We start from the raw sequence: 25,115 nt of genomic DNA, 5'->3' as shown, positions 1-25,115 counted from the left end.
TAGCGAAACTTGCATGTTTAGCGTTGGATGAAAGAATTTCGCTTGACCAAAAATTCTCCGAAGACAAGTCGGGATCGATTTGTTGGAAATACCAACTTCCTTTGCTCAATTTGTTTCGCGACGCACAGAAAAAAAAATTCTGATCAAAAGTCCCAGTATGAATTAACATTATCATTAAAAAGAGGACGTAATGTGTTTTGGAGAAAAATTTTCATATTCTTAGAAATTCGTTCTTTCCTCGAATAAGCTAGCCCCATATAACGACTTAAGTCAAGAAAGATAAATTTTCGTTTTTTGCTCGAATTTTAAAGCAAAGGATATCTAAACTTTTCCCACCATGACTAATACATGGTTTGCCTGGTCAATAACTGTCTTTATTATTCAACTCCAGTCAGCCCAGTACAAATAACACCCAAAACGAGTACAAATTAATATTTCACGGTTTTGTACTCCAGGGCCCGGTTGTTTGAAAGCTAATTACCTTAATCCAGGATTTGCGTAAACTTTTGTTTCATGTTTACAACTTTTTGGTGAAAGTTTCTTTTGCTTATTTTTGTTTTTCAAGATTGACTTCCTCTAATGTAAAGTTTCCGTGGATATCAGCGTTGAACAACACGTGGGAGTAGAGAAATAAACTCCTTGGGTAATTTTTACCCTGGGATTAGCGTTAATCGGCTTTCGAACAACCGGGCCCAGAAGTCCAGTTTGACCGGTTTTTCACAAACGTATTACTCTTACGAAAGCGGTAAAAATGGCTGAAATGTTAATATTCCCCCCTAAGAAAAGGATGAAGGCTTGCCAAATTTTGAGATTTTTGGCGTAAAGGAGTTCCTAGAGACAAACATTAACAGTTACTGTTAACCTATGCGACAATCAACTTTCTCTGTTTATTGAAGAAAACCGAAACGTAAATACGGCAAAAACTGACCTCATTGTATTGAAACAGTGTTTTGAGTCCATGAAAGAAGCAAGGGCCATTGAAGAAATTTCTCCCGAGTACTGCTAGCAGTTGGTTTCTCCTTCGCTTCCCGAGAGAGAGACCACCGCGAGCAACCGTTAGTTGCTTTGGGTGAGCCGCCGTCCAGCGCCAACCTGAAGGATGAATAAATTAAATTTGAACCGGTAAAACGAGTTTGTAAACTTCTTTTGGCGCTTGCGCGTGCGTTCAGCTAAGTAACTGCTGCGTTTGGGCGAGCCTGCTGTGTAGTGATTTCCCGCGAAATAGGATGAAGTGATGTCAAATACATCACGAGGGGTGTGACGTACTTCGCACATGCTCAATGGAAATCAAACGGTTGCTCGCAGTGTTTTTTCTCTCGGGAAGCGTAGGAGAAACCAAATGCTCGCAGGGTACCTTCCGAGCAACTTGACAACCTTTTATACCACTTCTTCATCTAAGTCAGTTTTTTTCGACTTAACGTTTACTTGAAAACGGAGATCTTCGTTGTTAATATCTCTGTACACCTTATAATTAAGAATTTTCCGATATACCATCTTTGTTTTCCTTACATGTAATGCAAGTGTTTGAAATAAAATGCAAGACACTTTGCTCGACGATTCGATTAACATGTTTGACAAGTTTTTGGTTTTGACCAATCAACAGCAACCTAACATAACCGCGCGAAACCTGGACGGTCGCTCGCTGAATAGTCACGTAAGATAGTTTGTCACGCGAGGAAGCAGGCTTTAAGTCGAGCTTTACGTTTCTTCTATCTTCCGACTGGGCTGAACAAGAAATTTCTTATTGGACAATTTAGTGTGTAGTATCGTAGGTTATTTTTACTCGATTCTTGTATTTTGAGTCGCCCTACGGGCTCGCCAAAATACAGCGAGACTCGTAAAAATATCCCACGATACAGCACACACTAAATCATCCTATAAGACGAAAGTTCCAGAGCTTGGGGCTTGTTTACGAATAAACTCGAGAACAGAACTTGCACGTAAAGCAATACGTAGGCGACTATTGTTCCTCCGACAGGACGGGATCTCTGTTACTGGAACATCAACATCAGTTGTTTAATTAAATCGTAACTCAAATGAATTGGGTAAATGGGAATTTTACTTTCGCAACGTGTGACAGGAAAAAAAAAATCTCAGAACCTTGCAGGTGATCAGTGTGTCCCGCTTAGAACACAAAATGATTAAAAACCATCTGAACCTGTGCAAGTTTTACTCTTAAAGTCAAGACTGGCAAAAACAATGTATAAGTTTAAATCTTAATTTTGTCGTGGAAACTTGAACACATAATCTACCAATTCTTACTCGCGATGTAGAATGTGGTCTTGGAAATTTCTTGAAAACATAAACTGTAAAACGCAGCTGGATAGCCAGTATCGTTACTTTGGTCTGCCTAAAAGGTCTCAAATAGGCGTTGAAATAATCTTACCATTTTGTTCCTTCCACCAGTCCGCGTCAAAAAAAAAAGCCTAGCAGTGGCTCCGTCCGCACAAACTTGAGACTAATTACTCGGAACGCCTGAAAGGTATCCGAGTTATAATCTGGGCAGAGTTTAGTTTTCTGTGCAGCAAATGGACAATAGAATTACGAGGAGGTTTTCTGTGTTGCTAAACTATTGTTTCACCCGTCTTTGCCTCACCGGCTGCTTTCAATCGACCATATTCGTATTCTCAGTATTGGACTGGAACTAGCTTGCAATGAAGGCTAATGCGGTGAAATATTTTCAAATTCAAATACTTTTAATATATTCCCCTGCATTAGCCTCCCTCGCAAGCTAGTTCCAGTCCAATACTGGGAATACGAATATGGTCTATTGAAACCAGTTTTATCTGATGTCATGCTACATGCTAAAAAATAGGCATAAGGACCGCGTTATTTCCATTCCAACAACCTGTTCCAAAACATGCTATTCCTAAGTAGCTGTGTCACCTGTTGAAGGGAAAGGACAAAACAGAGACCCCCCTTTTGGACCGGGTCCATGGACCCGGTCTATGGACCCCTATTTATTTTATTTTATTTATGTATTTATTTTTTTTAATAAAAGGTTTCCCAAAGCGTGTGATGAGCTTTTTAATCTCAGAAAGTGCGATTTCGTGACAAAGGGGATGTGTTCACTTTGTGACAATGTTTAGATTGGGTATCAGTTACAAATTGTCTCATTTTGTCATTACTAACAATGATTACATTACCCAAAGAGAACAATAACAATGTCTGTTCATTTATCACTGGTATTTTATTGTTATTGGATATGTTAATGTTTATATATATTGTTCATGTTGGGGCTGGCTATTTTGGGAGTCCATTGTTGGATACATCAGATGAACTTTATTAGGGCTTACACTAATTTGTAAAACGAAACAAAAGGAACAGAAATACAGAAAGAATCCTGAACATTCTAAGCTAACCTTTGGCCTAAACAAACGTTTTTAGGCCTAATGTTAGCATTGGTAAATGGTAAGCGTTGTACCTGCCCGAAAAGTTTTGATCCATTTCGCAAAATAGTAATCTGACCAAAATTACTATTTTGCGAAGCAGATCGAAATTTTCCAGGCACGTACAACTCTAGTAAGTGTAAGCCCTTTCTAGAATAATATATAAAATAGTTCTTTCCTGTTCTGGAAAAAAAGCTAATCAGTTTCAATGTCCATGAAATTAAGATAAATTTATTATTTAAAATTTAATTTGTTATTTATAATATTACCGGTATAATAAATTGAATAAATGTATGATGTAGTAAGCTATTTTACATTGATAACTTCATTTCATTATATTGTCTTCATCAGAGTGATTGATTATAAAACCATATTTCCTAAATTAAATAGATTTTCACTGGAAAATGATGTGGGTTGGTGTCTTTGATCCCATTCATGGGTTAAGTAAAATCCAAATGGCCCCTTCCATTCTAGCCTGTGCACAGCTGCCCACTCTCCGAAAAAAATCTGAGAGGAGCGTCTGTGATTTACCGTTGATAATCGTGTTTAATACCGCGTGATTTTTCCTGGAATGTGTGGAAAATGAGTTGATTGGTCATTACCCCTCCATCATTACATCATTGAAACAACGAGTCTTAATTGTCTTTTATTTTTATTTTTCCACGTCAACACTGAGACAGATTTCACGATGAGTTTGTGTGTACTTTGTGCTTGGTAAAAAAAATGCGAATATTAATCTTTTGATTGTCAAAGAGGTTTTTCTTTTAAAGTACAAGCGGAATTGTTATCTATGGAGTGTAAAGTGGAAATCGATTGTACGTACATTTGTAGGAGTTGTTTGTCAGCGCTGAAGAAACAAAAGAGTTCCTGACGAATCTTCACGAGGTGAATATAGCACGATTCAAAAGATTCTTCACTCGAAAACGTCTCCCGCTATCCCGTTACCAGTCAATATAATCTCAATGCCTTGCTCGGACCAGCCTAGCCATTCTCAAAAACAATCTACAAAGCGTGTGGCCCTGGAAGATTTGAGATGTGAACATATCGACGAAAATATAACAGCTCATTGGCAACGATCGGGGCTGCTCTGAAGATCAGAGCCGTACCCGGTTGGAAGACTTGCAAAGACATCCTTTCCGTTAAAGAGTGCTTTTATGCTATAAAGACAAGGAATCTTAAAAAAACTATCAGAGACGCTCTTCAATGCACTTTTGGAATCTGCCTCATTTACCACCGTTTTGAAAATTTTGCTCCAAAGAAATATGATTTGGTCACCGTAGATCACTCATTAATTTTTGCAAAATTATTCCGAAACAATATTACTAACGGTAAATTCAGAGAGTGCGCGTCTGTACACCGCCTACTTCCATTCTTCCCTGGAGCGCATAACATTTTATTAAAAGTTCAAGCAATGTTTTATTAGTGTGGAAGGAAAGTGAAGCGAATTAGCCGAAATCGTCTTTACTAAGGTTAAAAAGCTCATTAACATGCTTTCGGACACTTTACAGCAAAAACGCAAACCAAAGAAATTAACTAAGAAAAAATAGGGGTCAGATCCATGGACCCGGTGTAAAAGGGGGGTCCTTTCCCCTGATGAATTTATTTGCAATTGTTCACCGGTACAATTGTTGCACGATGTTCACCGGTACATTATCCGCGTTATTGTGAACGAGCAACTGACTGCAGAAACATTTACTTGTTTTGTTCCGTATTTGGCAAATTAAAAAACTACCTCTTCCGAAATGTATCACCCGACTTCTGCGCCACGTCGTATTCCGAGTAAACGCTTGAAGAAGCGTCTTGTTCTACTTCGATATGCAGTGTATTTAAATACATTTCTCTATCGAGTCAAAGGGGAGGAAGAAAAGCACTTTTGTTATGCAATATTTGTACCAAATCGAGATTTGTTAGAGCTAATAACTGTGAAATTGATTCACTCGCCACATTCGTGGACTAAATTCTCAGAAAACTAGACCCTCCGTGAGGGTACACTGGGTTGCCTGTGGTACGTGCACCGTTCCAGACAATTTTTGCCAAGTTGGGGGGTCATTAAGACCATTTAAGGGGTCACCCAGAAGTCATACCAGCAGAGGCCCTTTGGCTCACAGGTCTTCACAAGTTCGAACGACGAAACAGATCATTTTCTGAGATTAAAAACCTGGCTACTGGCCTATTAATTAATCATTTGTCAGAAAGAAGAAATTCCTGTCCTCTTTAGAAAAAAACTAGACACGCATTGCTTACGTGTGGTAGTGAAGTAACCCAGCGATTTATTCCATATAAAATGTCAACTGAGCTTTTTGTTGTATTCCAGGAGTTTCATGTTGTACTTGAGTAATATGTATCTCTAACAGTGCACTATATTGTTTTGGTATTGTCTATCATTGTAGTGCCATGGTAGAAGTCTTGGGTAAATAGCCTGAGAAGACATGTGGTTACTAGCAAAGTACTGAACCCAGAAAGATTGAAGAAAATAAATGGGAAGTGAGAAACATTGGCTTCTGGGCTGACATGTTGATAATTTTCAAGCTCCCTCACAACTTCTTTCACCACAAGTTTAAGCGTGCCCTCTGAGCATCTGACAGCTTTGTAATACTAAAGTTTACTAAAGTTAATCCCTAGGGGTCCAGCGGGGTTAGTATCTGGATGGGTGACCTCAAACATATACCCCTTCGTAAAACAGAAGCATTGGACCGAAAATACTATTAACGCTAACAAATGCGAACTCAGCAAGGTACAGATTTTGTTAGCTTGCTTTATGCAAAAACAAATATTGATGCAAAAGTAAATTGATACACAGTTTTTAGAAAGAGCAGAAGGAAGTTTCCAGGACGGTCGCTCGAGAATAACATATTTACGACATGAAAACAACATTAATTTTGAACCGTGAATATAGAATATAAAAAGTTACGATCAGCGACAAACATTTTGGGAGATTTTTGCTAAGTTCAATTTTGTTATTGTACTTTTGGTTGCACAAATAAATCGCAAAATCGAAAGTGACATCGCCGGAATTCAGCGGGCGCCGTGATTAAGTTGCCGCGGCATGTTTACTCGCCAGACAGTGAAGCATCTGTGTCAAATGATGGCAAGATACCGGGTTTTCGTAAGTTTCTTTTTCTGTCAAGTGTTATAAAGTTTGACAATAAATGAACGAATTTAATACAAAGATCACAATCACCCAAACTCTTGAGGTTGACCCTCGCCCGGGGATTGACCATTGTTTCTGCTAAGTCAAAAATTTACTCTCCAAGACGAGGTTTTTTATCACCAGGTAATTCCATCATTTTGGAAATAGCAGCTACTTTATTATTCATCGGCGTCACAATTTTTTGCTGATTTTGGGGCTCATTTTGTTGAAACTCAAGCACGCTTCCAACAGACCTGTTTATTTTCGTGAACCTTTCCTGCTTACAAAGCAATACTAAAAATATCCTCCCGTATCACATTTTAACCTTAAGCTCGAAAATTCAATACACAGTATGATATTATAATTCACAAAGGCAGAAAATACCACATAATCCTTTTCCAACGAAACATTTAATTGAAACAAACAACATAAGATGCACTAAAACGCCATTCGCGTTGCAATGACTTTCGACGCCATTGCTGGTTAACGAGAATAACAAACTCACGAGGCAGAATGTATATTTATATTTAAAGTTAGCTCAACAGAAAGACGCTAACCTCATTTTGACACGAAAATGCTTTACTATTGCCATAAAAAGTATCCAGTTAAGATCGCATATTATAAAACATGATGAATTCATAATAGTCCAGTCAAATTTGTTCGAAAAATGGGATAACCCTCAACTAATTGCAACAAAAGGTTTTTCAACGGATAACTAAAGAGAAATTATCCCTCTATAACATACTAAAAGTCCCAGAGAATCGAAGTCCGGGAAAGTGCCTAAAATTGCAATTGATTTCGACCCATTGACAACCAAAAATTTCCAACATGGAAACGAGGCTACAGTAAGGTTTTTGACTAAGTCGCCAGAATTTATTACTTTTTGTGGGAATATCAACCCCAAATCATCAGAAATGAAAGACTAGATACCAATTAAAACAACAGGTGTATTAGTTTATTTCAATTCATTCTCGATCGTGTAATTTTGCACAATCCTGCAAATACATATACATAGATAAAAAAAATTGATACTGCATTCTTTGAAAAAAAAACTTTTTGTTTTCATTTACTTTAAGAATTACTTTCGAATATAACTTAATGCCAATTCAAATAATAACTGTAACACTTAAGTATTCAAACATTTACAATTTAGGGAAGGGAAAAACCCTAGTTTATCAAGATTCAATTAGTGCGTGAATTTGTCTATTTGTGTACCGCCACCCAAGAGTGCGTGTTGGTTCGTCTCGCCAGTGTCTGGATTGGATTTTGCCGTAAGGCCAGCGTACATTCCTCCTGTTCTATTGGAAAACAATTCTTTTGATTCAGTTGATAGATGCTAGTAGCTTCTAAAGTTATATCAAGGTAAGCTTAATACTGATTCAATTTTAAGAGAATCTTTAAACAATCAGTGCTGATCACCTACATAAGAGGAATTGCCGTGAAAGTAGATTCTGTTTCATGATCAGCCCTTCGAGGCGTGTGAAAGAAATCTCCCCCTAGATATCGCAGAATTCATTCTTTCTAGTTTAATAGAAATCCAATGCTCATATCTACCTACTGCTTCGAAGTAGAAGAGTTTCTTTTTGAAAGCCTATTGTGCTGGCACGATCTTTGCTGACGCTGCTCAAATACATCTTGAAATATGCTAATCAAACTTGCTTCGTAGAATAGTGAGAAAGATAAAATTGTTATAACAATTTAACTATAATTTAACGTTTTTTTCTTTTCATTTCTATACTGCTTAGGTTGTTATTTGGAGTTTTACTCCTTCAATGTGTTCTTATGGATGGAGCGCCTCTAGTTTGCGCGATTTGCGAAGTTGCAGGCTCAGCGCACGAATTTTCCACAATTGGAACAAAGGGAAGTGAAGGTATAAATCGCGCCAGCGGCCTCAGAAATGATTCAATTAGTGTTGCTCCTGGACAGCATGTACACCCTAATTGTCGTCGAGATTACTGCCACCCCACCAATATATCCAAGGATAACAGAAGCCGCGAAAATGCGAGTTCTCATTCTGCAACTATTCAACGCAAAAGAAGTGCAGACCAGACCAGACATTCGATTACAAAAGCGATTGTTATTTTTGCGGCAATAAAGTAGATCTTAAATCTGTAGATGTATGTAGAGTGATGACTCTGGAGACTCAAGAAACCGTTTTGAATAAGTGCAACGCAAGAAGCTCAAGAAGGTTATCCAAAATAAAAAGTGCTGAATATTGATATTTTCTTCTCATTTAATTTTTTTAAGCCGAAGAGAAAGTACTGCTACAAGATGCTTGTAAGCTGTTCCAGAAGGTCATGAAAAATGAAATCAACGCTGAAGAAACTGAGACATCGCAAGTCCCGGAAAAAATTAAATCATCCGTCAACAGTTATCGTGCTAAATTGGTCCAGAGTAACCGCACAGCCGCGCTTTGGGTTCAATACATGGATATGGTCGACATCCTGAGGAGGTTTATTAAAGCAGAACGCACGGCCAATTGGCCGCTCCATCTGCATGCTTTGGATGAGATGTTACCCTATTTGGCAGCTTCTGGTCACAACCTTTATGTGAAATGTGTACATTTGTATCTCGAAAGCATGATCAAACTTCCCCAAGAACAACCACAGCTGTACCAAGAATTCATGTCAGGTTTACATGTGGTGCGACGCAGCGATAGGTACTGAGCAGGCTTATCAACTGACCTCGTTATAGAACAGGTGCTAATACGCAGCCTCAAAACAGATGGTGGCCTAACAAGAGGATGCGGGATGACAGAGCAACAATGTCTGACATGGCTACTGGCGATGCCGACTTGCGCAGAAACCAATCGCGCAATGCAGGAGTTCACAGGCGTCCTTTACGACTCAGGGGAAGAGAATAAGGACATGACCAATTCAAGGATGAAGCGCGATATGAAGGATACCCTTGATGTCCTTACGACTATTTCTGAACGAAGACCATTTTTGTCGCAAGATTCAGCGCTCCGCAACATCATGACGGGAGTCCATGCAGACTCCTCAGTCAATGTGGACACGGCCCAAGACGCTGGCAAGAAAATCTTGAAATCAATTAAAGGTCAAACCACAAAAGAATACACATTCAAGCGCTCTTCCCAATCCGTTACAATGGCTTCCAAGTCGGCTATCCGAATCGGAAACGACCAAGTTCAGATAGACCCGCAGCTGTTATTCCAGCGATTGATTTTAGTCAGCTCCTCCGAAGACCTGGAGTCTTTATTCCGATATGAGCTCTGCAGCTATCCCACTGCGCTTTTCGATTCATCTTGGATGCTACGAAAACCACGGCTTTGGCTGACGCCATGTGGTCAATGTTACGCGAAGCCTCCAAGATTGAGCCCTCTGGAGTTACGAAGTACGTATTGGATGGAGGCGCACTTCTCCATCGTCTATCGTGGCCACACGGAACCACGTTTAAAGAAGTATATGAAATTTACAGTGGTTACGTCTTGCAAAAGTATAGAAGAGCAACAACTATCGTGTTTGACGGATACGACGTAGTCTCTACGAAGTCTATGACGCAAGAAAGAAGAACTGCGGGAAAAGTTGGCGCCACTGTCTCCTTCACAGATGATATGAAGATACCCATGAAAAAGGACATTTTTCTTGCAAACAAGAAAAATAAGCAAGCATTTGTTATTCAGTTGGCCTCCCTCTTGCAGAAACAAGGCTTTGAGACCCTCAACGCAGATGGAAACGCGGACGTTCTCATTGTTAAGACCGCAGTTAAATCAACCAACACGGAAGATACAATTCTGGTAGGGGATGACACTGACCTCCTAATACTTCTGGCTCACTACGTGCGGATGGACGCACATCGCCTTTACATGAGACCAGAACCCAAGGCAAGTTCCAAAAAAAGACGAGTCTGGTACATTAATGAAATCAAAAAAGACCTCGGAGAAGACGCATGCCGGCATCTTTTTTTTATCCACGCCCTACTTGGATGCGACACCACATCCAGCATATACGGAATAGGAAAGGGCGCGTCACTGAAGAAGTTTGTGAACTCAGAGCACTTCCGTCAGCAAGCACTGGTATTCGACAACCTGGCATCGACTGTAGATGAAGTGAAAACTGCAGGTGAAAATGCCCTAGTGTGCTTATATGGAGGAAAGCCGGGACAGACACTTGACCAGCTGCGGTACCAGCGCTACTTGGAAAAGCTAGCTTATAAATCCAAGTCAATACGTTCTCAGAGTTTACCACCTACTTCTTCAGCGGTGAAGTACCACAGTCTGCGAGTCTACCTTCAAATAAGAGAATGGAAAGATAGCACAGAGGGCATAAATTACGCAGAATGGGGATGGAGGTCAGCAGCGGAACAACTGACACCAATCATGACAGATCTCGCACTCGCACCACAGTCTATTCTCCACATAATGAGATGTAGTTGTTAACGAGATTGCAGCACCCGCCGTTGCTCCTGTAGCAACAATGATCTACCGTGTAATCCTGCTTGTGGTCAGTGCAAAGGGTCTGCTTGTACCAACGCACCCGAGCAAATCCCTGACGATGAAGATTCTGATTCCGACTCTGGTTGAACAAATTAGCTATGAAAGGCGGTTAAAGCGGAGTACAAAGTAAGATAACCCTCACCTGCTTTGTTATCGGGTGCAGTCATCGGTCTGTATAAGATTTGAATTTATAGACTTTTGTTAGGAGCCCACGGGACCAATGTCAAACGTTCCATTGACGGGACTTTCTTTTCTGCACCAACAAAGCAGAATGTTTAGATTAACAGATATTGTGACCTCTATAACTGTTTAGAAACTAAAGATTGATTGCGGGATCGACTTTAGAGGAAAAGGCTTTCTAGTCGTACCATGCAATGTAGCTGGATTATGATCTGGTTTAAATTGATAAATAGAGCGTAAACAATGTGACAATTCTTATCCAGTTGTACGAATAGCACGATTTTAACTTAAACAACAATCCGGCGGCTTACCCGGCCCAAAATTGTTATTGTATTGAGACAATAAAATAGTAGTCGTTATATAAATTGGGTACCCTGTGGTTTTTCATATAAGCTTTGTATGGGAATTTTCTTTTCCGTTTTTCGGTGCCCTCCCGAACTCCGATTCTTTGGGACTTTTGATATGATGTTAAGGACATCCTAATGAGCCATAATCCGTTGAAAAACCTTTTGTTGCAATTTGTTGAGGGTCTGACCCCAATTTGACTGGACTATAAAGGTCACCTTTTCCAGCAAACAATTTTTTGAAACAAACAACATATTTGCTATTAGAGGCAAAAACCCCTTCCTATTTCATTACGTGCGAGAAGAGAAAAAACTCAGTCGTGTCAAATATGCGCAATACTGCAAGAAACTAAAATTTCAAGATCAGACCGTTTCCATGAAGAACCTTTTCTTGAATAATGAAGCACAAAAGAGACAACAAGCTTTCATTCAAATAATTTTTCACTGTCACATTTCCAATTTTTTTTTACCTTTGCAGAGTAGAGTACAAAATGAATGTTACTTGCCAGACAAACAGGCAAACTTTAAATAGACGCGACTTCAGTAAACACTGTGAGACACACAACACAACAGAGATCAGAGATCTACTTATGGGGTTCGATTCCTTCTCTGCCTTTGTTGAACCCATAAGTTACCAGAAAAATTTCCATTTGGTTTCATTGTTGTACATAACACCACCTTCACGAAATATTAGAAGTACAGATCACTTTGATTTCGGCTCGACGGGCGAAAGACTGCTGTCGAAGTCCATTACTCGTCGCTTTTAAGATTCCAGATCTTTATGTTTCACCTCCTGTCTTGACGTTCCATTCTTGAGCTCCATACGGGTATATTTTGTTTAAAGATGTACTAAAACGCCATTCGCGTTACTATGACTTTCGACGCCATCGCAGGTTAATTGTGCACGGAAATCTAAGCATTACCCTAGCCCCCTCAAACCTAACAAAATACTCACAGAAGACTCTATGTACAAAGAGAACACTTAGCAGGGGAGTGACAGGCAAGACTTTTCCCGACACGGAAAAAAAAAACAACAACAAAAAACCAACGAAATGCAACCCAGATTGCGCCTGGGTTTGGCCACCCAGTATCAGCTGGATATCAAGGCTAGGTATTGGGACAAAGGGAATCGAATTATTTAGCAAACTGGCTGTTGTCATCGAGCATTTCGGAGATAACATGGTTTTTTTCCTTACCACTTCGCCCTTCGTGAGCTTCTGTTATTTGCTTTCGTTTTCGAAACAAAATACCCGGCTTGCATTGATTATCAGGATAAAGAGAACGTAATCTGTATTTGGAGACCTATTTTAATATTCTTTGAAGTTCGTCCTTTCTTGGGATAAGGGAGCATATTACGACATAAGTCAAGGAAGATAAATGTTCGTTGTGGCTCGAATTTTGAAGCAAATTGGTTCCATGTGAAGGGGGGCCTACCCGGCCGTTACGCATTACTGCCTGCCTCATCAATAAATGGTTTCCTAGTTATGTTTACAGACAAAAGATCGAGATCTTGGGGCTTGTTTACAAGAAATATAATGAAAACAGAACTTGCAAATAAAGCAATAAGTAAGTAACTTTTAATGGACTTGACATTTTCCTCGAACAAGATCAGACGGGATCTGTTTACTGGAACAGCAACATCAGTTTTTGGATTATATCATAACTAAAATGCGTTGGGTGAATGGGAATTTTACTTTCGCAACGCACAGGGGGAAAGTTCTGAGAACCTAACAGGTGATGTGCTCCGCTTATATAGGACACTAAATGATTTCAAAACATCTGAACCTATGCAAACGCCTCTCTTAAAGCCAAGACTAGCAAAAAAGAAGGTATAAGTTTAAATCTTAATCAATGAACGAAATGATATATGAAATTAATCGTACACTGAACTGCGGATATGAAATCAAGTAAAGCTGTGATCCTCGCAGTTGTGGACGTAATTTTAGCAATTGCGCAGAGAAGCCTGAAAAATTCAGGACTTCAACTGGGTTTGAACTCGTGACCTCGCGATACCGGTGCGACGCAGTATCGCGAGGTCACGGGTTCAAACCCCGTTGAAGTCCTGAATTTTTCAGGCTTCTCTACGAAACTGCTAAAATTGCGTCCATAACCGCGAGGAGCATAGCTTTACTTGATTACATCTTAAAGTTGTCGTGGAAACTTGAACACATAATTCTGCAAGTTTTGACTTGCGATGTAGAGTGTGGCATTGGAAATTTCTACAGATAACAGGGAATTTAAGAAACGGCGACAGCTAAGACTACGACATCGCCACAAAGCAGTAATATCATTGGTTAAAAGCATAAATAATCGTACTGCACGCAAGTATCTTAGAGGTCCTCTGCATGACGACGACGTGAAATCACCAAATTTGAGGTTTTGACGACAACGTAAGCATGCAACAGAGAATGCTTCATTCTCTATTTTAACTCTGAAACCGCTCGTACCAATTTAATTTTAGGATACTTCCCCCACATTGTAGGACGTGAACAGACTGAATAATCGCGAAAGACTTATGATAGAAACAAGTTATATCTTGAGGTGACGTTTTCGTCGACCGTCGCCGTCGTAGATCTTAAATTCCCTAACATATACTGTAGAACGCAGCTGGGTATTGTATTTAAATAAAGTTCTACATTGAGGTTTAGCAAAAACTCGAACAAAGGATGGTAGAAAAGCACTTTTTTATGCAATTTTATTGAGTAAATCGAGAAATATCATTGGCCATTTCATAGATAGATAGTTTGTCCGTTAGAGCTTGCCCTCGGTCTGACAGAGTGACAAGACTTGTCTTAACAAGCGCTTCTTCGTATAGAAAACATTAGAAAATGATACCCATTGCTGTCTTTTGCACTGTCTCTAGCTCACGAGAAAGATATACAGGTAGACCATCATGAAAAACTGGGCATGATTATTCCGTGATTGGGCGGATGCAGGTCGGATAGAGCTATACTAATTCATTAGGGCCTAGACCTGCGAGCTTCAATTGAGAACGGGAAAACAGGCGTTTCCTAGCTTTCTTTACAACTTTCGAAATATGATGGCTCCATCTTAGATCACTCCAAATATTTACATCCAGAATCTTAGGGTTTGAAAACAACATCAATTTGCTTGTCATTAAAATCCTCATTTCCTTTCACTTCGTCTCGTTCAATTAGAACTTGTCCGGCGCATTATGGTGTTTTGGGCTGCTCACTGGACCAAAAAATGGATTTACACCAAATTTGCACACATATGTTTACTTCAGAACAAACCTGTAGCAAACATGGTAAATGCCACATTTGCTACCACATAAAAAGAAAAACAAGACTCGTTTCTAAGGTTACAAAGTAAGGCCAGTTCAACTAATTTAAACTGCATTCACATCCAAAGCGGAAAGCCTTTTTACGTCCCCAATATGAACCTGCCTTTTGATTATAATACCACAGAGTTTACTTTCCGTCTGAGTTCAGTTGTTTTGCACAAACAGGCGCTCATGACTCGAAAAGGGTGCAAACTCGAGAAAACATCGCTATTTTATGTAAAGAGCATGACACCTTTCAACTTGTTTTGGTTAATTTGATTCACCTTACAGATCTTGTGAGCAGATTATCGCTAATCCAGGATTACACAATAATGTAGGTTTCAATTCTTGGTTTAAAAATGCATTTAAAAGTAGTTTGGCTAGTAAGGTGAAGCGGAATCACTGAAAACTGAAAAGACAAGCCGTTTGAAAAATCGCCATCAAGTTAGGGCTACTTGTGCATCTGCCTGGTCTCAAGCTTACTAAGACGAGCACAAGTACCTTACTTATACCTGACACTCCAATTAAATCACATTACACTTGTTAAACAAATTAATAATTATCGTGAATTCTTTAAACCTTTGTTTTGAAGGAAAGGAAAAATCAGAGAGTGAAAAACATCGCGGAGCTGAAAAGAGATTATACAACTTTAACCCAGGTTATGGTGGATGGCAGGCGCTCAACAGTGCTCCCCTTACAGTTGAAGAAGACAATGGAATGATGGTCATAATAACGACGACGACGACGGTTCTTATTATTCTCTTTCTCCCTCCTGGTGATACCTTCTTGGGTAACTTTGTCTTCGTTGCAGCTGGGAGTGGTTTTTTTTTTAAAGGAGCTGCTATAAGCCGTGTAATTAACTATTATCCTTCGATATTGCGCGCAATATCGCCTCATACTCAGCCGACGAGGCCGTAGGCCGAGTTGGCTAAAATCAGGCGACATTCCGCAAGATTGAGCAGGATAATTGTTTTATTATTGAAAACCTTGATGACAAAGCACAATTTTTAACGTTTATTGGAAAAAAAAAACCTGGAAGAACTACAATTCGTCTCCGCGACACACAAAATTACGTATATCGCAGGATATACGTTAAGTACGCACGACGAATATTGAGCGCGCTACGACCATATTGGGACATCGTCACCATGTGTTGAATAATAACTAAAAATATCTGCCATTCGTTCAAACATAAAAGACCATGAAATATCGAGAAACATACCCTGCTGAGAACATGCCATACCGTGTTGTATCGTCTGCGTCACTTTAACTCTCTCAAATCGGTGTCTTGTGGATTTGAGGTTACCTATATCAAGCACAACAAAGTTAATAATCTCCCTGAATGCATTATTGCGTTCGACGAAGGGCAACGCAGTTCATAATCCTGGGTTCCCAGTGGTCTCAAGGGCGATTTTTTCGTCGACCGTCTGCATTTTCTGCACCATTTTGAATGACGTCATAACGTCAGATGCGCAAAGACTATCGCGCACCTCGTTTTCGCATTAGTCTAATTAAGTCTCGTGCATCTTAGAGTGGAAATCTAAAGACTACCTTGTGGTTTTCATGGTGGTGTAGTAAAGGAGGAAAGCGTGGCACTAAGTTAACGTGACCTGTTGATGAGTTGATGAGAAAAAGGACACACAAACCAACTTTTTCAAGACATGTTTCGGCATTACTCATGCTATCATTAGTTCAATTAAATCTACAAACCTCTCTCTCTTACATACGTTACAATTGGAGAACGTTAAAATTTAAAATTTAAATTTTTAAATGTGGTTGAAATGACGGTTATATTTTGAAAAGGTGATACAAAGTTGCATATCATAACATAACATACGTGCATGCACAAGTGTTTAAACAACTTGTTTAAAAACAGGTTGCTTACGAAAAACTAAAATTATTATGCTGTAACGGCATGTTTATCTCTGGTTTTACACGTGAAACATACAAAGCTTCTTTCAATTTAAGTCTATAAGCATCTCTAGCTGAGTTTATGATCGTAAAACAACTAGCAGTGCATTTTTGTTTATAGCCAGGTGAGGAAAAAAGGTGTTTTTGAACATGAGAATACTTGTCAGTCAACAGATTTTCCTTGATCCTACTTGAAAAATGGCGTGACGTCTCACAAATGAAACGGGAGTTACATCCTGCAGGTGTAAATTGATAAACAACTACGGATTTTAAAACATCTGGTATGGGATCTTTGAAGTTGAAAAAATTCTTCACTTCAAAAGAAGAAACAACAATTCTTAGGGCTAAATGTTTGCAAAAAATCCACCATAAATTTCTTACCTTTTTGTGTGAGACGGCAGAGAAGGTACCAATGAATGGAAGTTTGAAATATCGGAAATTTGTGGTGTTGGCTGTGTGTTGTGCTCAGTGTCTCTTGAAGAAGAGTTGCTTTTGAATTTCCTATATCGTTTAATGAACTTATCTATCCAACGACATGGAAAAGAATTACGTTGAATAGTCCAGTCCAGTGGCGGTATTGGTGATTTTAAAAATTGTATCAACCAGCGTACGAATTGGACAAATCTTATATTTGAAGCAAGTAAGACTTAGAAAACTTGTAAGAAGCCCAGACTGCAGTGTATGTTTTTTGTGATAAACAAGAAAGCCCTGAAATGTCCACTAAACATCGAGGAAAGGTAGTTTTCCATTAATTTGGGTTTCGTAAGTAAACCTAATTCGAGGATGTCTAGACTTGAGATAACCCAAAAACTTCATAACATCATCTTTAAATTTTAAAATTTAACCCTCTCCAATTGTAAAGTATATAAGAGAGAGAGGTTTGTAGATTAAATTAAACTGATGATTGTATGAGTAATGCCGCAACATGTCTTTAAAAAATTGGTTCGTGTGTCTATACGTATGTCACGGAGTTATAAATTGACAGGGTTTGCCTGAAGTCTGGAATCCGGAATCCGGAATAAGAAATCGGGGAATCCGATATAACAACTTGAACGAAAGTCACTAATTTGCGAAACAAAACGAAACGAAACAAAATTCTCTCTTTTCGCGCCTCCGCCATCTTTGATTGAAAGCGAGGTTATCCACGCAAACATCCAATATGGCTGCCTGTTTCAGTTTGCCATCCACCGAATGGGCCAGATCGCTTAAAGAGAACCCCAAGTTAACGATAAAGGACGTCGATAGTTTTGTTAAGGTTACTAAAGCACCGCACAGTGGCATTGTTAGAGGCTACAAGTTTTTCTGTTAAGGATTTATTGAAAAATAACAGATAATGGTCAATGTCTAAATTCATCAGCGGAAAGGACTTCAGCTAAACTTAAGCTTTACATTTAAGCTTACCTTCATAATCTTTAAAATGACATGGACATGTAAAAGAATTTATCTTTAAAAAGATTATGAAGGTAAGCTTAAATGTAAAGCTCAAGTTTAGCTGAAGTCCTTTCCGCTGATGAACTCGAATTTAGACGATGACCATCATCTCTTATTTTCAAGTCGGAAAAAGGGAAGAAAAGAACATGCAGTTTGTCTTTATCAGGGCAAGATGTTTCAAATCAAGAAAAACGATGATATGATACTGTTGAAAGGAGGTTGCCAGTTTAAGCTTACTTACTGAATGAATGAATGGATGAATGAGTGAATGAATGAATGAATTTTTAAGATAAACTTGAGTTTATGAGTTGTCATTTTACTGAATGTCATGAAAGGTAAGGAAATAAAATATATTAATAAACCAAGTAATAAACCAAGAAATCTGATTGGTCAATGAGCAAAAAAAACTCAGACTAGCCAATAAAATAAGAGTCCAGCTGGATGACGCAATTTATGGTGCAATTTTTAGGTGATCCCGTGATGCGCGTGTGTTAACTAGCCTTAGCGGGAATTTTGCTCGAGCCACTTGCAAAAATTGTTTGCACAGGTTCATAAAAACCAATAAAAACCTAGGTGAGTTTGGGAGATTTCTCGAGCAGTTTCAAACACTCGATATTCGGTCTCGTGTTTGTACGATCTGCTCTCAAATTCTCCCAAACTCACCTCCGTTTGTACGAGCCTGTGCAAACATAGTGAATGTATTTCACTTCACCTCTTGGGAGGTTTTTTAAGCACTTTTAAGTGCTTTGTAACTAAATAGGTCCCCTGAACGCCTCATCGATGAAGTGAATTAAAATTCACTCGTTTAATAGGCCTATTTAGTTCATACAATAACAAATCGAAACGCGAGTGCTACAAGAAAGCCAATTCATCAATTTTAGCTCAAGCTATCACAACGTTCCAATTAGAGTACTCCCACGTTCGCATGTAACTTATCAAAGTGGTATCAGGTGTTTACTTTTGATCCCACTAAGGCCATAAGTGCGACAGAAACTCAAGTCAACTTGAGACTTACTTGGCCCTCTATCTGGCGCGTTATCGTGTTTTGGTCTGCTCACTGGACCAAAAAATGGATTTACACCAAATTTGCACACATATGTTTACTTCAGAGCAAACTTGTAGCAAACATGGTAAATGCCACATTTGCTGCCACATAAAAAGAAAAACAAGACTCGTTTTTAAGGTTACAAAGTAAGGCCACTTCAACTAATTTAAACTCATATCCAAAGCGGAAAGCCTTTTTACGTCACCAATATGAACCTGCCTATTGATTATAATACCACAGAGTTTACTTTCCGTCTGACTTTAGTTGTTTTGCACAAACAAACGCTCATGACTCGAAAATGGTGCAAACTCAAGAAAACATCGCCATTTTATGTAAAGAGCATGACAACTTTCAACTTCATTCGCTTAATTTGATTCACCTTACAGATCGTGTGAGCAGATTATCGCTAATCCAGGATTACACAATAATGTAGGTTTCAATTCTTGGTTTAAAAATGCATTTAAAAGTACTTTGGCTAGTAAGGTGAAGCGGAATCACTGAAAACTGGAAAGACAAGCCGTTTAAGAAATCGCCATCAAGTTAAGGCTACTTGTGCATCTGCCTGGTCTCAAGCTTACTAATGAATGAAGGGGTAGTTTCTAAAGAAACTGTAATGCTGCGTCGGTGGGGAAGTAGTATACAAAAATTTGGTTTTATCAACGGAGTTGATAATGTAAATTGGCCACCGTACAGAGATTCTAAAAGCTGACGTTTCGAGCGTTAGCCATTCGTCAGAGCGAATCGAGGAATTATGGGTTACGTGTAGTTTTTATAGTAGAGTAGGAGCTACGCTATTGGTGGTAACATGGCAACGTAAAAAATAGGAATATATTAGTTAAATGAAAAGCGTTCGTTCATACCGTGAGGATTAAGGGTGCCGATTTGGAAGATGAATTTTTGTTCCAGATTCTTGCGGCTTTCCGTCGAACCTAGATGAAAGGAAAGGCCGCAGATAGCCATGTGTTTTTTGGAGTGGTTAGGCAGATTAAAATGGCGAGCGACTGGCTTAGATGCATCCCTGTCATTCTTCTCAACATCGCGAAGGTGTTCGCGGAATCGGTCACCTAGTCGTCTACCTGTCTCACCGATGTATAATTTATTGCATAACGTACAGGTTATGCAATAAATGACATTTGCGGAGGTACATGTGAAACGATCGGTGATCTTAACAGATCGCTTAGGTCCCGATATCTTGCTAGTGTTAACAATGAAAAGGCAAGTTTTGCATCGTGAGCGCGCGCATTTGAAAGTGCCGGGTTGTTTGTTAGTTTTGAGCGCGCTTCTAACTAAAAAGTTGCCTACGTTTTTGTCGCGTTTGAATGAAATAAGTGGAGGTTGCGAAAAGATTCTACCAGTCTCGGGATCATTTTGGAGTAATTTAAAATTACTAAGAATGATGCTTTTGACTGCGTGATTATGAGGATGGAAAGTGAGGGTGAATGGAATTCTGTCATTCTTATCTTTTTGTGACGTTTGTAGTGATGACTGTCGATCAAATTGTTGGGCGCGATGATGGCCCGCTTTCACCACAGAGACAGGATAGCCACGTTTTTCGAAGAACTGGCACATCTCCTCTGATTTGCTGGAAAAATCGGAGTCATCACTACATAGACGTCGAAGTCTAAGAAATTGAGAATAAGGAATGGAGTTCTTGACATGTGATGGATGTGACGATGAATAAAACAAATAACTGTGTGAATCAGTAGGTTTGTAGTGCACACTAGTACATAGCACGTTGCCTCTAATAGAAACTTTGATATCTAGGAAAGCCAATGAAGTTTCCGAAATTTCCCAGGTATATTTAAGAGCCGGATGAAAAGTGTGGACGGAGGTGATAAATGGATCGAGTTCATCGCTGCTGGATGGAATAGCGCCGATGCAGTCGTCGATGTAGCGGCCGCTATTTCATCCAGCAGAGAAGAACTCGATCAATTTATAACCTCCGTCAACTCTTTTCATACGGCTCTTAAATATACCTGGGAAATTTCGGAAACTTCATTGGCTTTCCTAGATATCAAAGTTTCTATTAGAGGCAACGTGCTATGTACTAGTGTGCACTACAAACCTACTGATTCACACAGTTATTTGTTGTATTCATCGTCACATCCATCACATGTCAAGAACTCCATTCCTTATTCTCAATTTCTTAGACTTCGACGTCTATGTAGTGATGACTCCGATTTTTCCAGCAAATCGGTGGAGATGTGCCAGCTCTTCGAAAAAAGTAGCTATCCTGTCTCTGAGATCAAAGCGGGCCATCATCGCGCCCAACAATTTGATCGACAGTCAGCACTACAAACGTCACGAAAAGATAAGAATGACAGAAATCCATTCACCGCCACTTTCCATCCTCATAATCACGCAGTCAAAAGCATCATTCTTAGTAATTTTAAATTACTCCAAAATGATCCCGAGACTAGTAGAATCTTTTCGCAACCTCCACTTATTTCATTCAAACGCGACAAAAACGTAGGCAACTTTTTAGTTAGAAGCGCGCTCAAAACTAACGAGCAACCCGGCACTTTTAAATGCGCGCGCTCACGATGCAAAACTTGTCTTTTCATTGTTAACACTAGCAAGATATCGGGACCTAAGCGATCTGTTAAGATCACCGATCGTTTCACATGTACCTCCGCAAATGTCATTTATTGCATAACCTGTACGTTATGCAATAAATTCTACATTGGTGAGACAGGTAGACGACTAGGTGACCGATTCCGCGAACACCTTCGCGATGCTGAGAAGAATGGCAGGGATGCATCTAAGCCAGTCGCTCGCCATTTTAATCTGCCTAACCACTCCAAAAAACACATGGCTATCTGCGGCCTTTCCCTACATCTAGGTACGACGGAAAGCCGCAAGAATCTGGAACAAAAATTCATCTTTCAAATCGGCACCCTTAATCATCACGGTATTAACGAACGCTTTTCATTTAACTAATATATTCCTATTTTTCACGTTGCCATGTTACCACCAATAGCGTAGCTCCTACTCTACTATAAAAACTACACGTTACCCGTAATCCCTCGATTCGCTCTGACGAAGGGCTAACGCTCGAAACGTCAGCTTTTAGAATCTCTGTACGGTGGCCAATTTACATTATCAACTCCGTTGATAAAACCAAATTTTTGTATCAAGCTTACTAAGACGAGCACAAGTGCTTTACTTATACTTGAGACTCCAATTCACTTACAAATTCCACTTGTTTACCAAATTTAATAAGTATCATGAATTCTTTAAACATTTGTTTTTAAGGAAATGAAAAATCAGAGAGTGAAAAACATCGCGGAGCTGAAAAGAGATTATACAACTTTAACCCAGGTTATGGTGGATGGCAGGCGCTCAACAGTGCTCCCCTTATTGTTGTTACTGTTACAGAAGACGCTATCAACAGAAGGAAGACAATGGAATGATGGTCATAATAACGATGACGACGGTTTTGTTATTATTCTCTTTCTCCCACCTGGTGATACCTTCTTGGGTAACTTCGTCTTCTTTGCAGCTGCGGGTGTTTTTCTTCTTTTTTTTCTTCAAGGAACCGCTATAAGACGTCTAATTAACTATTATCCTGCGAAATTGCGCGGAATATCACTTGATACTCAGCCGTGAACAGGACAATTGTTTTATTATTCAACACATTGACTACAAAGCACAATTTTCTACGTTTATTGGGAAAAAAAGCTGGAAAAACTACCATTTTTCTCCGCGACTCACAAAATTACGCATATCGCAGGATATACGTTGAGTACGCTATGACCATATTTGGACATTGTCACAATGTGTTGAATAATAACTAAAAACATCTGCCATTCATTCAAACGTGAAATACCATGATTTATCGAGAAACATACTTTGCTGAGAACAGGCCATAGAGTGTTGTACCGTCTGCGTTACTTTAACTTTCTCACATGGGTGTCCTGTGGATTTAAGGTTACCAAAATCAAGCACAACAAAGTTAAAATGGTACTATGATCAAATTTTTACCCCTTGATTTTTTGAGTGTGTCACACAGAATTCCGTGAAGGAACAAAAACGCCACTTACCGTTGGCAAATATCTTCATTAGTTCCGGATATATTTAAGTTTGAAAATGGGTAAAATATGCAAATAAGATGACTGATGATGTCATACACTCAACCCAATATTATATTGAGTATATAAATAGAGCTACCTTGGCCAATTTGCAGTGCAGACCATTGAAACTTGGTAGTGTAATACTTCTATAGGAAACACACCTATGACTATAAAAAATTCTGTTCCCATGGCAACTCACTCTTTTCCAGTCCCCACCCACTTGATTTCAATATGTTAGTGATTTTCAGTTTGAAAAATATTAAACAACGCCACAAACTTGATTCGGTTAATTTGATTCACCTTACAGATCTTGTGAGCAGATTATCGCTAATCCGGGATTACACAATAATGTAGGTTTCAATTCTTGGTTTAAAAATGCATTTAAAAGTACTTTGGCTAGTAAGGTAAGGCGGAATCACTGAAAACTGAAAAGACAAGCCCTTTGAGAAATCGCCATCAAGTTAAGGCTTCTTTTGCATCTGCCTGGTCTCAAGCTTACTAAGACGAGCACAAGTGCCTTACTTATACCTGAGACTCCAATTCACTCACAAATTACACTTGTTTAACAAGTTAATAAGTATCATGAATTCTTTAAACATTTGTTTTTAAGGAAATGAAAAATCAGAGAGTGAAAAACATCGCGGAGCTGAAAAGAGATTATACAACTTTAACCCAGGTTATGGTGGATGGCAGGCGCTCAACAGTGCTCCCTTTAGTGTTGTCACTGTTACAGAAGACGCTATCAACAGAAGGGAGACAATGGAATGATGGTCATAATAACGATGACGACGGTTTTGTTATTATTCTCTTTCTCCCTCCTGGTGATACCTTCTTGGGTAACTTTGTCTTCTTTGCAGCTGGGGGTGTTTTTCTTCTTTTTTTTTTTTTCAAGGAGCCGCTATAAGACGTCTAATTAACTATTATCCTGCGAAATTGCGCGGAATATCACTTGATACTCAGCCGTGAGCAGGACAATTGTTTTATTATTCAACAAATTGACGACAAAGCACAATTTTCTACGTTTATCGGGAAAAAAAAAGCTGGAAAAACTACCATTTTTCTCCGCGACTCACAAAAGTACGCATATCGCAGGATATACGTTGAGTACGCTATGACCATATTTGGACATTGTCACAATGTGTTGAATAATAACTAAAAACATCTGCCATTCATTCAAACATGACATACCATGAAATATCGAGAAACGTACCCTGCTGAGAACTGGCCATAGAGTGTTGTACCGTCTGCGTTACTTTAACTCTCTCAAATGGGTGTCCTGTGGATTTAAGGTTACCAAAATCAAGCGCAACAAAGTTAATAATTTCCCTGAATGCATTATTGCGTTCGACCAAGGGGAACGCAGTTCATAATCCTGGGTTCCCAGTGGTCTCAAGGGTGATCTTTTTTGAGATTTTTTCGAAGCTTGTCTGCATTTTCTGCGCCATTTTGAATGACGTTATAACCACTGCTAACGTCAGATGCGCAAAGACTATCGCGCACCTCGTTTTCGTATTAGTCTGAGCAAGTCTGAGCATCGTAAAGTGGATATCTAAAGACTACGTTGTGTTTATTCTCCTTTATTCTGCTGAGCTCTGCTATTGCGATGAATAACTTTTTTCTGACCTCTCCGACAACCTCAAGAAAGTTGTTCCTCCAGCTATCATTCTCATGAGCGCGCCTTGTTGTTTATCCTTTGGATCCTTTTTCCATCCTTTTAACACCAGAAATGTCACCACTACAGAATACAAGACACAGTTGGCTAGCCACAGATACGCGAACGGGTTCCCCTGGGACCACTTTGTTCTGCTCCACCAGACCATTAATCACCTTATTAATGGTTTTGAGATCACTATGAGTTGGCCTTTGTTTGATT

The 25,115-nt window shown here is 39.3% G+C and overlaps 1 protein-coding gene across 1 annotated transcript in view; it reads right to left on the bottom strand.

Annotated features, from left to right (window-relative positions):
- The window catches only part of LOC138036124 (uncharacterized), a 28,390-nt gene extending 3,877 nt beyond the window's left edge, over positions 1 to 24,513 (bottom strand). The window contains exons 1-3 of the mRNA XM_068882478.1: positions 24,453 to 24,513; positions 23,021 to 23,086; positions 16,005 to 16,088 (exon numbers count right to left, since the gene is read on the bottom strand). Coding sequence (XP_068738579.1) covers positions 16,005 to 16,088; positions 23,021 to 23,086; positions 24,453 to 24,471 — 169 coding nt within the window. The 5' untranslated portion in view covers positions 24,472 to 24,513. The remainder of the gene's footprint in view (positions 1 to 16,004; positions 16,089 to 23,020; positions 23,087 to 24,452) is intronic.
- Between the last annotated feature and the right edge of the window lie 602 nt (positions 24,514 to 25,115).

This window comes from Montipora capricornis, unplaced genomic scaffold (assembly GCF_036669925.1).
Source record: "Montipora capricornis isolate CH-2021 unplaced genomic scaffold, ASM3666992v2 scaffold_460, whole genome shotgun sequence".
NCBI classification, from domain to species: Eukaryota; Metazoa; Cnidaria; class Anthozoa; order Scleractinia; family Acroporidae; genus Montipora; species Montipora capricornis.
Note: the sequence above shows the minus strand (reverse complement) of the source record. Positions and strands in the feature narration are given on the sequence as shown.